Below are 15,000 nucleotides of genomic sequence, written 5' to 3' on the forward strand. Positions count from 1 at the left end.
CATTCTCATGTTCAGCAAGTCATGAGGTACAAAGGCCAGCATTAGGGTCCGAGAGACCACCAGTCACATGATTATTAGAGTTCCTGCACCGAGTTTCACGTGACCTGGACCTGCAGTGGCAGCAGAAAACAAGAAGATGGATCACTCAGTTAAAAATGCTGAATTCTGAAGTGGATTTTAGTTTCTGCTAAAAGCTTCAGGTGTTCATTATGAGCTGATGAGGCTCCTGCTGCCGTGGAGACGGTGTTCGCTGTCGGGATGTCCAATACACTCTGTCAGCCTCGGCAGAGGGCACCAGAAACGCTGGTCAGGTAAACCTATTAGTTTATTAATCTACACATTTAAATTACAGCACAGCACACACACTTCAGCAGAGTTTAAAATACGATCCAGTGATCAAAGAAAGTGACAAACGGTTTCAAAGACCTCTTCCAACCGATGTTTCACCGTTCAGAAACTTTCCCCTGAGAGTTTTCTTCCTTTTAGACTCGCTGACTGGTCTAAGTTTACACTTCAAGGACACGCACAGTGTGGAACGATTGGGTGTCCTCTTTGAACACAGTGTCCAGTTTTGACTACGTCCATGCCTTAAAATGACAACGTCTCATGTCTGATAGAACTCAGTTTAACTTTCTTTCAAATCCGATCCTTCATTTCAGCTGATCAGATGCAGGACCTTCAGTATTTGGATCAAACAGCTTGTGAAGAATAATCAATGTGTAGGTAAACAGAAGTATCAGCAGATTATCAGTACTAAAGGACCCAGGAGCAGCGATGGGACATGTCCATTCCCGTACTTTCTTTGTACGGACCGTGTCCACAGTGTGAGACCGATACTGAGCTGCAGACTGACGGGTTTCGTCTGGTTAGTGGAGGCGGTCAGAACAAACCCAGTGACACTCAAACACCAGGTCAACATCGACTGTGGACCCGCCTCAGCTGGAGCCTCGATGTGACAAACACCAGCGTTCCTGTCACGCTGTTCTGTTCATCAGCAGATGTTCTGCTCAACATCCAGAAATATATCAATACTAAAAAATCATGTCAAGTACATGTACTGTGATGAAGTACCGGGCTGCTGGCTCAAACGTGTCCAGATTATCAAAGTAACGCCAGATGTCCACATTCTGAGAGTGGACATGTGTCCCGGAGGAGCTCTGAGGTTCAGCGTCCAGCTCCGCTCTGGAGCACAGATCAGTTCATCTGTGATCAGTGACCTGAGCGGACCGATCGCCTCGACTCGTCATGCAGACATAAGGATTCAGATTCAGACTGCAGTGATAAGAGGCGCACATCAGGCTGAGCAGCAGCTTATTATGGTCTGCAGTTCCACTCTAAACTCCTCACAGTAAATCAGCTGTGTGATGCAGCTGCACTGACGTTTCCCCGGAGGATCAACGGTCCTGTGGTTTCCACGAGGCAGGAAACACAGGTGGAAGTGTGTGCTGATGCTGTCTGACGGATAGAAGACGTCTCTCTGGACTGTGGGGAGCTGTGGAGGCCACTTCAGTCTTATTATTCACTTCTAATTATAAAGTTATATTAACTGACGGTAAAGAAAAGTAACAGCACCGTGGAGTACGGAAAGAAGATGGAGTGAACTCATCCGGTGGCACGGCGTCATGAACAACACCTGCAGCACCTGTTCATCATTCCCAGCTGTCACCTGTGGACGTGACGTCTTCTGATGTCTCACTCTGTCCAGCAGAACTCTGACACACTGACAGCTGAGAGACTTTTATTATTATTACCAGCGACTATATCACAGCATTAAATCACTTTAACTTGTTGTTCATCTGATTTCCTTTTATTTTTATGTTATTTGATTATTTGTCTCTGGTGAAGCACTTTGTAAAAGTTCTGCAGAAAAGTTATCGTTATTTCATTACAAAATTAATCAGTTATCTAAACAGTTGTTTGTCCTTCATCACATTTAGTATTGTGGAACATTCGTTCACTCGAGAGAATCAAAGCATCATGGCGTCTGTCTGAAGACCTGGACCTGGACCTGAGACTCAGAGCCGCTTCGACAGAACCTGAACCTTCTGTCGACCAGGTTTTCTCCATCAGACTGGTGTTGCTTCATCATGTGACTCTTCTTCAGCACCAATCACGAGCTGCCTCCTTCAGCCAGAGGAACAGGTTGTTATAATGGAGAGCGATGAAGAACAGAAAGAGTCATTAGAGCAAACAGCAACACTGCTGTCAGTAATCTGAGAGGGGGGGGTGTCAGGAAGCTGCTGCTGCTGAAACTCATCAGCTCATCTGTTTCTTTGAGCTCTCAGTCGCTCTCAGAGCCTCCTGTTTATTTCTAACTGCACGTTCTGAGGCTTTCAACTGGTGCGGCACATTTAAACAGGAGACTCAGGACCTGGATTCAGGTCTGACTCTGTCCCCTAGTGGAGGACACGAGGAGGTCGCTTCGGTTTCTGCACGAGTCAAAGTGAAATGAACTTTATTGATTGAATATTATCTGTGATTATTATCAATAGACTCATCGGTTTTCTAATCGGTCTTCTAGCAGCTGCAGCACCAGCAGTGTAAAACAGACCAAACATAAACCAGGATCCAAAGCGCTCTCTAATTTCTGTGCCTTCGTCACTCTTTTAGTGTGCTGAAGATCAGCTGAGTCAGATTTAAAGTGTTAATATCACCTGAAGCAAACAGGAAAAATGATTTTCTGCATCAACGACTGAACGATGAAGGTTCCTGTGACTAAAAACCACAACATGAAGCTTCAGTTTGTTCTGCTGTGATCACACGGCTTCGCTCGCTGACATCACTAACGTACCACTCGGCAGGTCTGCAGGTAGAACGGATCCCTCAGCTCTGAGACTGAGACTTTTACAGCTGATTTAAACCTGAAGCTGGAGCAGGTTAGCTGTGCAGCATCAGTTACCGTGGAGATCTGGCCAGGTTAAAAGAGAAACACCTTGGTGACATTGAAAACTGAGCTATCGGCTTAACATACCTCGTTAATCGATTAATCTCGCCTCGTAGTCCAGCCCTCTGGACTCCACCTGAGTCTGGACTCAGTCCTTCAGACTCAGGTGAATGAGGTGTGAATACACAGACGTTTAATGTGTGCTGTGTATCATAATGTCGTTTTCAGCTGGTGTATAAAATGTGAGAAAGGATGGCTGAAATGCATCTGGAGCTTCCTTTTTGGACGCTCCAAGCACCGGTGCCGTGACTGAGCCTGGCTGAGAGCGAGTCTGTGGCTTGACGGGGGTCGACCGAGTACCGCTGTGAAGGAAAGGGGTCAACTGGATTCAGAGCATCGCTGCCAAACATAGCGCGGCACAATCATCAGTTCACCTCAATCATCTTGTTTTCATCGTCGCTGGGAGCCAAAATCAAAACTGAAAACTAAACTCAGTTCATCTGAACACGGTGATCACACTCGGACCAAAGGAGCAGAGACCCTTCAGAGGAAGTGGTCTGGGTCCACTCACAAACGAGGACGATGAATGGAGGCCTGATGTGGGCTCAACACGAGGCAAGAGTAATAACTTGATCGATTACTGATCAGACACGATCAATTTCTCTTTTCCCTGCTGGGTCTCGTTCCTTTAGGATCTGTAGATGGTGAGAAAGTGCTACAGTCAGAGCTCAACCCTGACTCATCGAACCAATGAGAGCGTTTCCACATCCCCCAATTCAGAAAAAAACACCCTGACACTAAACCCACACCAGGACTGGATGTGGACCCTGAGGCCAATAGAGTCCACTAAAGTCCAGTAAAGCAGACTGACAACATGTCATTCATTATGACTGACAGCTCATCCAACCACTCACAGCATACTTCCTCACAGTGACCAATGAGGAAACAGAAACAGCAGTGACCTTTGACCCCTGCCTTGGTCTTACTATCTTTATTATTTATTTAAAACATTCCGTAAGGGCTGCAACTACCCACCTTCTTCATTACCTTTTATCTGCATTGATTCATTGATTCGTTGATTCATTGATTCGTTTGGTGAGTAAAGTTTATTCTAATTTCCCACCGTCCACAGTGACGTCTTCAAATGTCAGGAGTGAGAGAAGGTTTGCATATTCTGTTTAATAAAAACACTAAAATGATTGTTAATTATTAAAATAGTTTTAACTGATTATCAAAACATCCAAAAATCATTATTTCCAGCCCTATAATATAATATTACTGTCACGTATTGAAGCATGTATGCAGGGACTGGACACAGCGCCCTGAACACCTGAACCACCTGATCCAGGTGAATCTTTGGGAGGCTTCGGTCAGACCGGACGCAGCACCAGGCCGAGCACGAGGGCCAGAAGAGTCCCTGTCAGATTCTCAGGACCTCATCACCTCGCCGCAGCTCCTGAGCCCAGAACCTCGTCTGCCGCACTTCACACGACAAGGCCAACGTCAGCGGCGTGTGTCAGTGAAGTACGGTATCTGAGAGAGGTCAAAACACATCAGTGCCAGCACACACAGGGCCCAGAGAGACGCAGTGTGACACCAACACCGCAGTTTACCTGGAGGTCATTCAAAGCTGGTGAACACACCTGGACGTGTGATTGGCTGAAGTGAGGTCAACCTGTGAGTCCACACTGGCCTGCTGGACTCTGACGGTCGTGTTCTGCTGAAGACGGCCTCTCTCAGATCAGAGGGAAGCAGCAGCTCCAGGACACACAGTGTGATTACACGAGAAAACAAACTGCAGCTCGAGCAGGAGCAGGAGTCCACCACAGTTTCACACATCCCAACAGACACGACGGGAACACAAATAATAACTTATCAGACTAGTTTGTTATCAGTTGGCCCAAACGGCTCAGACTGTCCCATCACTACAACTAAAACATGAGAGAGCGCGTTGAGAGTCTGTGGATAAACTGCCTGGTTACCATCTGTCAGAAGAGTTAACGAGCATTACACGGCTGGCGCAAAGCTTTCATGGGAGCGTGTTAAAACCCGTCTGACCGCCACACTCCACGCATTCAGGCGGCAGGTGTCGCCCGATTAGGATTAATCACCTGTATTAGTTCTTAAATTAAACTGAAAAAGAGCAGTTAGCCGTTTGCAGTTAGCTTCCTTGGACCGCCCAGTTGACTTCACTGTTAGCATTAGCATTAGCTAGCAGGCTAGCTGTTAGCGCGCACTAGAAACGAGTGCATCCCGGCTCCACCGCGCGCTTATTCACCGTCCCACTTTAAATGTTAATGCCTGGCGTCAAGTTAAAACACAAAGCTGCCAAAAAACGAGAAGTAAACCTGCACAAGTGTCGAGAGAAGGTGAAAAAGGCTCCTTACTGATTTGATGCAATTCTCTTTTTCCTCTCCAGCTTTCCAGCCAACTTAAAGCGATCTGTTTAAATCCAACAGCGAACTTCTCCGAAAGATCACATCTGTTTCATAAGTCTGGCATGATAATATTTTCCGACGAAACATTCCCGTTGATCGTGGAAGGAAAAATAGACGCGTTTGCGCTGAAAATTGACGAAAAATTAAAGTTGAAGCGGTCGCTCCGTCATGGAGGCCATGTTTGGGAGCGACCGAAGCACCGCCTGTCAGCGATAGCAAGAGAAGTAGGTCCTAGAAAACATGAACTCCTGCGCCGGAGCAGAAGCGGTCGGTGGACAGAGTTGAGTGTTTGCGCCTTGCTAAAGGCCACATTCACCTGGAGCGACACTGGAAACCGTGAAGGCGTATCCGTGTCTGCGTCAGAATGGCTAATTTGTTTGTATTGTGTAAAAAGTGTGTCTGACCCCGCGGAGGGATCTATAGGAGGGCCGCTCTGGTCTCTGTCATCAGACCTGAAGTCCAGGACTGGATCCGCGCTGGAGCCGGACTGCTGCTGCACGTGCCTAAAACATGGACCGACCCATGAACTGCAAGCGTCCTCTTCTCGGGTTCTTCTGTTCTACTCTTTTTACCTCCGATTATAACCTCGGGGCCGTCAGTCAGGTCCAACACACACACCTCCTCAGGTTAACTACACCAGGAGACAAATAACCAATCCAGAATCAATGAAACTCACAGGACGGATCAGTGTCCTCAGCGTCCGACCACAACGTGACACTTCACCTCTCTAAAAGAAAGAAATGTTCAGATCCTTCACCTGAAAAAGTACCAATACAACAGTGTAGAAATACTCGATTACAAGCAGAAGTCCTGCATTCAGAGGTTTGCTTCAGTAAAAGTACACAGGTAATATCATTTGATATTATTCGATTGATGCTGAAGCATCGATGTTAGAGCAGCATCTTACTGTTGGCGCCGCTGCAGGTGGAGCTGCTTTCAACTACGTCATATACAGGTAGCAGGTTTAGGGGTTTGGGCCCCTCCACAGGGTCAGCAGACGAGGTGAGAGTGAAGTAAAACGATAAGATACACAGTTTTAATCAGGTGTTGTTCTACCCGTGGACGTGATGACGCGGCCTGGGGCAGTGACAGCACAATAACAACTCCTCCTGGATCACAATAAACCTTTATTGACCTCTGACAAATGTATTTATACACAAACACAAGTACACAGTATGTACCTGAACATGAAGATGATCAGAATGAAGCACACAGATGGTTCGACCTGCAGCACATGAACTGACCACATGCTGTACAGACTGGCTACAGTCCTGTGACGCTTCACAGAAACTCCACTCCTCCATCCGTCACGCAGAACGAGCTGCTCCTGCAGGCCTTCGTCCTGGACGAGGAGGACGAGGAGGAGCTGCAGTGGACGGTGAAGACCCGCTGTCTCCTCGGCTCCTTGCCGCCTCCTGCCGTGGCGGCTGTGTTGTTTGCAGCCTCCTGCCTGGAGCACAGCAGCCGGTGGGTCACCAGCCGTTGCCAGGGGCGACAAAGGTATGGCCTGTCGTGTTCAGAGGAGGAGGAGGAGGAGGAGGAGGAAGGGCCACTGTAGCTCCTCCTGATGGCATGGCAAGTGGCGAAGACAGTGATTCTGTAATCCCTGAGAGGAGGAGCCAGATGTGAGTGATTCAGTGAACAAAGCTGACAGATGACAGTGAAGAAACACACAGCTCCATCACGCTCCTCCACAACACCAGCAGTACTCCAACTGTGCTGGAGAGATGAACATCGTTCTTCCACAACACACGAGGAACCCCCCAAATCAGCTTATGGTCCACTGAAAGACCCTGAAAGAATAGAGAACCCAAACCTAAAGGAACCTGAAAACCTCATCAATGACCACATCAGCCACCTAATGGAACACTAGTACCCCCTAAATGATGGCCTGGACTTCCTCAGTGAGGACAAGAACCTACTAGAACCACCCAAAGGACCAGCGGAACCACCTACTCGATACCTGAGCAGTCGACCCAGCAGCTCCGCACACTTGCCGAGCTTCTCTTCCTGCTTGGCGATGCTGGCCCCGCCCTCACAGCGGTCCAGCCAATAGAAAGCGGAGATGCTGTCAATGAGGAGGAGTGCCAGGCCAGGCCGCGATGACAAGGAGGTCTCCAGGAAGTGGAGGGTGAGGAGGAGCTGGGAGGAGGACGGACAGTGGACAACCAGGAGGCGAGACAGACACGAACGCAACACCACCTCATCTGAACCAGCCGAGGGAGAGCCGGTCGAACGAGCTAGACAGACAGAGAGAGAGACAGAGACAGACAGAGACAGACAGACAGAGAGAGACAGAGAGAGAGAGACAGACAGACAGACAGAGACAGACAGAGAGACAGACAGACAGACAGAGAGAGAGACAGACAGACAGACAGAGAGAGAGACAGACAGACAGAGAGAGACAGACAGACAGACAGAGAGAGAGACAGACAGACAGAGAGACAGACAGACAGACAGACAGATTATTATAGTCTGCTGTAATTCACTGACTACCTGAAGGGACAGGTGCAGCGCCCTCTTCAGGCTGCAGAGTTCATTAAAGCAACAATCTGAACAAACATCTTGATGATTTATTCTTTCAGTCTGAACAGCAGTGGAGTAAACACAGAGTTTGTCCTGAGGGGGGCGCCACTGCGCCAAGTCAACATACTTTTAACTACATTTTCATATAATGTTTGAAATGTATCAGAATGGAAGAATGTGTGTGTGTGTGTGTGTGTGTGTGTGTGTGTGTGTTTGTACCTGCATTCAGTCTGCTGTCCAGGATGCTGACCAGTCGTAACATGTCCAGACTGTAGTCGGTGTCGATGAACACAACTTCCACCTCCAGACCGCCAGTTGCCACCGGCAACACGCAGCGACACAGCAGATGGTAGAGCAGCTCTGTCTTACCTGAGACACACAACACACACACACAGTGTACAGGAAGTTCACACCAGGTTAAAGTCAGAGCTGTTTCCTGTCAGCTGAACTCACCTGTTCCTTCTGCTCCATACAGCTCCACCACCTCACCTGACGGAGACAAACACACTTTTGAGTGTTGTAACGGTTATTAACAGAGTGATCAATAATCATCATGTGACATGTGGTGACAGGAGGTGGGCACGGCCAGTCACCATGGTCAGGTCCTCCATCTTCAGGAAACAGACGAGGTTCAATGTCCTTCAGACAGCGACGAGCCTCCAGACGAGCAAACAGCTGCAGAGACACACAGCTCATCACTGTAAATACACTGTACCAGCATGTAGACTGTTCCAGCATGTGTCACTGTAAATACCCTGCACCAGCATGTAGACTGTTCCAGCATGTGTCTCTGTAAATATACTGTACCAGCATGTAGACTGTTCCAGCATGTGTCACTGTAAATACACTGCACCAGCATGTAGACTGTTCCAGCATGTGTCTCTGTAAATACACTGCACCAGCATGTAGACTGTTCCAGCATGTGTCACTGTAAATACACTGCACCAGCATGTGTCACTGTAATTACACTGCACCAGCATGTAGACTGCGCCATGATGTGTTACTGTAAATACACTGTACCAGCATGTGTTACTGTAAATACACTGTACCAGCATGTAGACTGCACCATGTGTTACTGTAAATGCACTGCACCAGCATGTAGACTGTTCCAGCATGTGTCTCTGTAAATACACTGTTCCAGCATGTTACTGTAAATACACTGTACCAGCATGTAGACTGCACCATGATGTGTTACTGTAAATACTTATATCAAGAGACTATACCAGCATATGATACTGTAAATACTGTACCCGCGCGTACACTCTACCGTACTGTCACTTTAAATATACTGTGCCAACATATAGACTGTACCAGCATGTGATACTGTAAATAGACAGTACCAGCATGCTGACTACCTCATGAAGCTGCAACATAAAAACCTGCTGTTACTCGTTCATTTGGTGCCTTTACAGAGGAATTAATATATTCGTAAATATCTGAGCGATTAGAGGAAATTACAGAAGAGAAGACAGATTCAAGCCGGTTTTAACCCCCAACCTACTGTGACATCCCATAATAAACAACAAGAAAATGATTTCAACCTGTTTTTCAGTCACATCGTGCATAGCAGGCAGAAAATATGACTGATCCTAATTTTATTTGGCTTCATGTTGTATAAACGAGGCTCTGAACAGAGAACAGTTACAGGTAAAGCACCTGCTGAGTGTCCTCACAGTGTGACTCAGGTGTTAAAACCGACATAAACCACCTGAGTCCTCTGCGACGCGACTGATGCAGCTTTTACTGTGGAAACGCCGCGCGGCGGTGGCAGCGGTGGGAGCGGCAGCGGCGGTGGGAGCGGCGGCGGGAGCGGCGGCAGTTTCTCCGTCACAACCAACGCAAAATATGACAAACTTGAAGTGTGACTGGAACAAAGTTTTAAAGATTCAACTAAAGACGGAACATTTCCACGTGCACGAGTCTTTCATCAGTTTAACCGCTGAACTAAAACTGTAAATCCGAGACAAACTCTGACCGTTAAAGCTCAACAGATGCTCGGATTACTCTGATTACTCTCTGAATGGAAAGTAACGCGTTAACTTTCTGACCTGAGCGCCACTTTCAGTCATTTCTGCACGAACTTCATCTTCATCTTCATCTTGAAAACGAACGCCGCCGCTTCTGTGAGCTCACTTCCTGTTTCATCGTTTTACCGTAATGAACGGAGCGCGACGTGTTACCGTAATGACCCGTTGGAAACGATTCGAGAAAGAAACGCTGATGAACTTCAGAACAAATTCAACCAAAAACCCACAAATCTGCAGAAAAGAAGCGGAAAAAAGAGCAAAACACGGAGAATCAGTTCACTGAGACCCGAGAGGCACGAGGCGAGGACAGAACACAGTTTTATTACTTCAGAGAGCAACGAACACAGCAGTACTGTCAGCTAAATGAAGTAAAAGTACAGCAGTACTGTCAGCTAAATGAAGTAAAAGTACAGCAGTACTGTCAGCTAAATGAAGTAAAAGTACAGCAGTAGGAGTGAGGAGGGATCTCGGAGGAGCTGTGAATAAACTTCATGCGACTCTTCGTCTCTCTTCAAACATTTGTCCTCGTTTCCTCTGTCCTTGCGTCTCTCCAGAACGTGAATCATAGAGTCTGCGTGGACTCAGTGAGTCAGTCTCAAAGTGTCTCATTAATTAGCTGTTGGCTGAAGGTGGATGGACAGACAGCTCTCAGCGGGTCACTGTGTCTGCAGCGTCTGTCTTCTACGTGTCCTCAGTGGATTCACAGGTAACAAAGTAACACGACTCTGAATCTGGACACAGGATGTACAGTGAGAACCAGAACCTGCTCATCATCATACCTGTGCAGCAGAACCTTGTTCCACCCACGTGACAGCATGTGTCCTGTCTCACCTGTTCAGAAAATGTTATTAACCAATCAGAGGAAGCGCTGCAGTTTGACACAGCAGGGGGAGATGACAGTCACCTGACTGCTCTGCAGGTCTTTGTACACCTGGTAAATCCATCTGTACGAACCCGTCTGCCTGTCTGTGACCGTGTGACCTGTCTGTCTGTGTGAGACTGACTGACACGTCTTTCTCTCTGTGACTGTCTGACCTGCGTGCTTGTCTATCTGCTCTGTGTCCTCTGGCCTGTCAATCATTGTTGCGTTATCTGAAGCCCCGCCCCCAGCTTTGCTCTTCTTCTGTGGTTTTCTACCCTGTTTAAATCCCATCGCTCCATCCTGATTGGCTGTTAACGGCTCCTCTGACTCCAGGAGGTATCTGATTGGTGGGCCCACCATCTTCCTCCTCGGTCTCTCAGGCTGCTCCGCCACCTCCTTCTTCTCCTCCTTTTCTTCTCCTCCTCCATGCTCCTTCACACAGACAGGTTTCATTTTCTCCTCCTCTTCTCTACACCTCTTTGACCTCCTCCCCCTCCATCCATCTCTCTCCTGCCATCTCCTCCACCTCTCAGTGACCAGCCTCTTCTTCATTGTGGTTTGGTAGTCCGCCCACCACTGAGGATTTCTGCACACACGTTTTCTGCGTCTCGACCAATCAGGAGCCTTGGTGGAAGCTGGGAGGAGGGTCTCCTCTCTCTCTGCGACCTTCTGGCCTGTCTGTCTCTCTGTGATCATCTGACTTGTCTTTCTCTCTGTTATCATATCACCTGTCTGTTTCTCTGCAGCGTCAGACCTGTCAATCATTGTTGTGCTATCTGAAGCCCCGCCCCCATCTTTGCTCTTCTGCTGTGGTTTTCTACCCTGTTTAAATCCCATCACTCCGTCCTGATTGGCAGTTAACTGTCCATATGACGGCCCCTCTGACTCCAGGAGGTATCTGATTGGTGGGCCCACCATCTTCCTCCTCGGTCTCTCAGGCTGCTCCGCCACCTCCTTCTCCTCCTCCTTTTCTTCTCCTCCATCTCTTCTTCTCCTCTCTCCTTCCTCTCCTCCTCCATGCTCCTTCAGACAGACAGGTCCCTGTGTGTGTTTCTCCTCTTCTTCTCTACACCTCTTTGACCTCCTCCCCCTCCATCCATCTCTCTCCTGCTGTCTCCTCCACCTCTCAGTGACCAGCCTCTTCTTCATTGTGGTTTGGTAGTCCGCCCACCAATGAGGATTTCTGTGCCTCGACCAATCACGAGCCTTGGTGGAAGCTGGGAGGATCTTATCTCTCTCTGTGATCATCTGACCTGTCTGTCTCTCTGTGACTGACTGGTCTATCTGTCTCTCTGTTATCATATGACCTGTCTGTCTCTCTGTGACTGACTGGTCTGTCTGTCTCTCTGTTATCATATGACCTGTCTGTCTCTCTGTGATCATCTGACCTGTCTGTCTCTCTGTTATCATATGACCTGTCTGTCTCTCTGTGACTGACTGACCTGTCTGTCTCTCTGTTATCATATGACCTGTGTGTCTCTCTGTGACTGTCTGACCTGTCTGTCTCTCTGCAGCGTCAGACCTGTCAGTCATTGCTGCGTTATCTGAAGCCCCGCCCCCAGCTTTGCTCTTCTTCTGTGGTTTTCTACCCTGTTTAAATCCCATCACTCCGTCCTGATTGGCTGTTAACGGCTCCTCTGACTCCAGGAGGTATCTGATTGGTGGGCCCACCATCTTCCTCCTCGGTCTCTCAGGCTGCTCCGCCACCTCCTTCTCCTCCTCCTTTTCTTCTCCTCCTCCATGCTCCTTCAGACAGACAGGTTTCATTTTCTCCTCCTCTTCTCTACACCTCTTTGACCTCCTCCCCCTCCATCCATCTCTCTCCTGCCGTCTCCTCCACCTCTCAGTGACCAGCCTCTTCTTCATTGTGGTTTGGTAGTCCGCCCACCACTGAGGATTTCTGCACACACGTTTTCTGCGTCTCGACCAATCAGGAGCCTTGGTGGAAGCTGGGAGGAGGGTCTCCTCTCTCTCTGCGACCTTCTGGCCTGTCTGTCTCTCTGTGATCATCTGACTTGTCTTTCTCTCTGTTATCATATCACCTGTCTGTTTCTCTGCAGCGTCAGACCTGTCAATCATTGTTGTGCTATCTGAAGCCCCACCCCCATCTTTGCTCTTCTGCTGTGGTTTTCTACCCTGTTTAAATCCCATCACTCCGTCCTGATTGGCAGTTAACTGTCCATATGACGGCCCCTCTGACTCCAGGAGGTATCTGATTGGTGGGCCCACCATCTTCCTCCTCGGTCTCTCAGGCTGCTCCGCCACCTCCTTCTCCTCCTCCTTTTCTTCTCCTCCATCTCTTCTTCTCCTCTCTCCTTCCTCTCCTCCTCCATGCTCCTTCAGACAGACAGGTCCCTGTGTGTGTTTCTCCTCTTCTTCTCTACACCTCTTTGACCTCCTCCCCCTCCATCCATCTCTCTCCTGCTGTCTCCTCCACCTCTCAGTGACCAGCCTCTTCTTCATTGTGGTTTGGTAGTCCGCCCACCAATGAGGATTTCTGTGCCTCGACCAATCACGAGCCTTGGTGGAAGCTGGGAGGATCTTATCTCTCTCTGTGATCATCTGACCTGTCTGTCTCTCTGTGACTGACTGGTCTATCTGTCTCTCTGTTATCATATGACCTGTCTGTCTCTCTGTGACTGACTGGTCTGTCTGTCTCTCTGTTATCATATGACCTGTCTGTCTCTCTGTGATCATCTGACCTGTCTGTCTCTCTGTTATCATATGACCTGTCTGTCTCTCTGTGACTGACAGACCTGTCTGTCTCTCTGTTATCATATGACCTGTGTGTCTCTCAGTGACTGTCTGACCTGTCTGTCTCTCTGTGACTGACTGACCTGTCTGTCTCTCTGTTATCATATGACCTGTGTGTCTCTCTGTGACTGTCTGACCTGTCTGTCTCTCTGCAGCGTCAGACCTGTCAGTCATTGCTGCGTTATCTGAAGCCCCGCCCCCAGCTTTGCTCTTCTTCTGTGGTTTTCTACCCTGTTTAAATCCCATCACTCCGTCCTGATTGGCTGTTAACGGCTCCTCTGACTCCAGGAGGTATCTGATTGGTGGGCCCACCATCTTCCTCCTCGGTCTCTCAGGCTGCTCCGCCACCTCCTTCTCCTCCTCCTTTTCTTCTCCTCCTCCATGCTCCTTCAGACAGACAGGTTTCATTTTCTCCTCCTCTTCTCTACACCTCTTTGACCTCCTCCCCCTCCATCCATCTCTCTCCTGCTGTCTCCTCCACCTCTCAGTGACCAGCCTCTTCTTCATTGTGGTTTGGTAGTCCGCCCACCACTGAGGATTTCTGCACACACGTTTTCTGCGTCTCGACCAATCAGGAGCCTTGGTGGAAGCTGGGAGGAGGGTCTCTTCCTCACCCTCTTTGCTCCTCTCTTCTCTCTCTTTCCTCTCTCTGCCGTTGTTGCCATTGACCTCCGCATCCTGTTTGTCTCCAGCAGCTCGGGTGCCACGGTGACGGCAGTGACAGCTGAACTTCTCCTGGCAGAGGTGGCAGCTGAGCCGGAGTCCTGCTCTGTGCCCGGACAGGTGGAGCTGCAGAGAGGACCGACAGGCGAAGGTGAGACCGCATGCCTGACGAAAGATGGAGACACAGACAGGTGGGTTATTATCTCAGGTGATAAACTGGAGTTTATGTGCGTGACCCCATGGAAAGACACCACGCCGCCACCCCTCATTCCACCCATTGTTTTATGACATTTCACTACATAGCACGATATTAGGTTCTATTATATTACATAGTACTGTGTTATTATTAAGTGTACTAATATATTAACTTATATAATTCTAATGTTGTATCATGACCGGGTGGGACATCATGGCCAGACAGTCATTATGAAGATGTGTCTGGTGCTTTTAAAGCTCTGAACTCAGATGATTAGTTTCCAGCAGTTCGGTGGAATGACGACACTTCCTGCGAACTTTTATTTTGAAAATAATGCTGAAAGGCTTTGCTGTTGATGACTAACCTGACAGAGCTGCCACCCTCCGTCCACTCCGTCCTCTGAGGACTCCTTCCTGCTGCTGTCTATCCTCTTGGTTAGCTCCACCCCTCCTGTCCCTTCCTCCTCCTCCGCCTGGTGCTCCCTCTTCAGCCTCCCCAGCTTCCTTTTTGCCTTTGCTTCTGTAGCTGTGCTGTGATTGGCCGCAGACAGGCCACGTAACCACTTCTCTGACTCGACCAGGTATCTGATTGGTGAACCGAGCATCTTCCTCCTTGGCCCCGCCTCCTCCTCCGCCTCCTCCTTTACCATC

At 48.7% G+C, this 15,000-nt stretch overlaps 3 protein-coding genes across 10 annotated transcripts in view; all 3 read right to left on the reverse strand.

Annotated features, from left to right (window-relative positions):
- Positions 1 to 5,468, reverse strand: part of LOC121624255 (histone-lysine N-methyltransferase 2C-like) — a 62,059-nt gene extending 56,591 nt beyond the window's left edge. The window contains 1 exon segment of the mRNA XM_041961908.1: positions 5,272 to 5,468. The gene's annotated coding sequence lies outside the window, so the exon portion shown is untranslated.
- A 968-nt stretch (positions 5,469 to 6,436) lies between these two features.
- Positions 6,437 to 10,050, reverse strand: xrcc2 (X-ray repair complementing defective repair in Chinese hamster cells 2). Of its 3 annotated transcripts, XM_041961568.1 has the most exons (6): positions 9,897 to 10,050; positions 8,442 to 8,523; positions 8,302 to 8,337; positions 8,068 to 8,217; positions 7,286 to 7,562; positions 6,437 to 6,928 (listed from the first exon to the last, which is right to left on the reverse strand). In XM_041961568.1, exons 1-6 carry the CDS (start codon positions 9,915 to 9,917, stop codon positions 6,604 to 6,606), a joined length of 891 nt encoding a protein of 296 aa, XP_041817502.1. In that variant the 5' UTR covers positions 9,918 to 10,050; the 3' UTR covers positions 6,437 to 6,603. The 3 variants fall into 3 exon arrangements, with proteins under 3 accessions (XP_041817502.1, XP_041817501.1, XP_041817503.1); XM_041961567.1 differs by lacking the exon at positions 9,897 to 10,050 and having other exon boundaries at positions 8,442 to 9,885; XM_041961569.1 differs by lacking the exons at positions 6,437 to 6,928; positions 9,897 to 10,050 and adding an exon at positions 6,935 to 7,115 and having other exon boundaries at positions 7,279 to 7,562; positions 8,442 to 9,888.
- Positions 10,051 to 10,169: 119 nt separating this feature from the next.
- The window catches only part of LOC121623988 (trichohyalin-like), a 10,539-nt gene continuing 5,708 nt past the window's right edge, over positions 10,170 to 15,000 (reverse strand). The window contains exons 4-8 of one of the 6 annotated variants that reach the window (XM_041961561.1): positions 14,715 to 15,000; positions 14,021 to 14,319; positions 12,626 to 13,222; positions 10,707 to 11,908; positions 10,170 to 10,606 (exon numbers count right to left, since the gene is read on the reverse strand). The exon at positions 14,715 to 15,000 is cut by the window's right edge and continues 706 nt beyond it. In XM_041961561.1, the coding sequence (XP_041817495.1) occupies positions 10,732 to 11,908; positions 12,626 to 13,222; positions 14,021 to 14,319; positions 14,715 to 15,000 (2,359 nt within the window). In that variant the 3' untranslated portion in view covers positions 10,170 to 10,606; positions 10,707 to 10,731. Of the gene's footprint in view, positions 11,909 to 12,408; positions 13,223 to 13,803; positions 14,320 to 14,714 lie in introns of all 6 variants that reach the window. The other 5 variants (XM_041961565.1, XM_041961564.1, XM_041961559.1 and 2 more) reach the window with 5 other exon arrangements.

The sequence above is a fragment of the Chelmon rostratus genome, chromosome 20 (assembly GCF_017976325.1).
Source record: "Chelmon rostratus isolate fCheRos1 chromosome 20, fCheRos1.pri, whole genome shotgun sequence".
NCBI classification, from domain to species: Eukaryota; Metazoa; Chordata; class Actinopteri; order Chaetodontiformes; family Chaetodontidae; genus Chelmon; species Chelmon rostratus.

Bases quoted from the DNA above. Each gene is read 5' to 3' on its own strand.
- xrcc2 (XM_041961567.1), bottom strand. From the start codon at position 8,586: ATGCTGGAACAGTCTACATGCTGGTACAGTGTATTTACAGTGATGAGC. The intron at 7,563-8,067 runs GTACAAACACAC...CTGTCTGTCTAG, and splicing joins GGACAGCAGACTGAATGCAG to CTCGTTCGACCGGCTCTCCC. The intron at 6,929-7,285 runs GTATCGAGTAGG...TCCTCCTCTCAG, and splicing joins CTGCTGGGTCGACTGCTCAG to GGATTACAGAATCACTGTCT.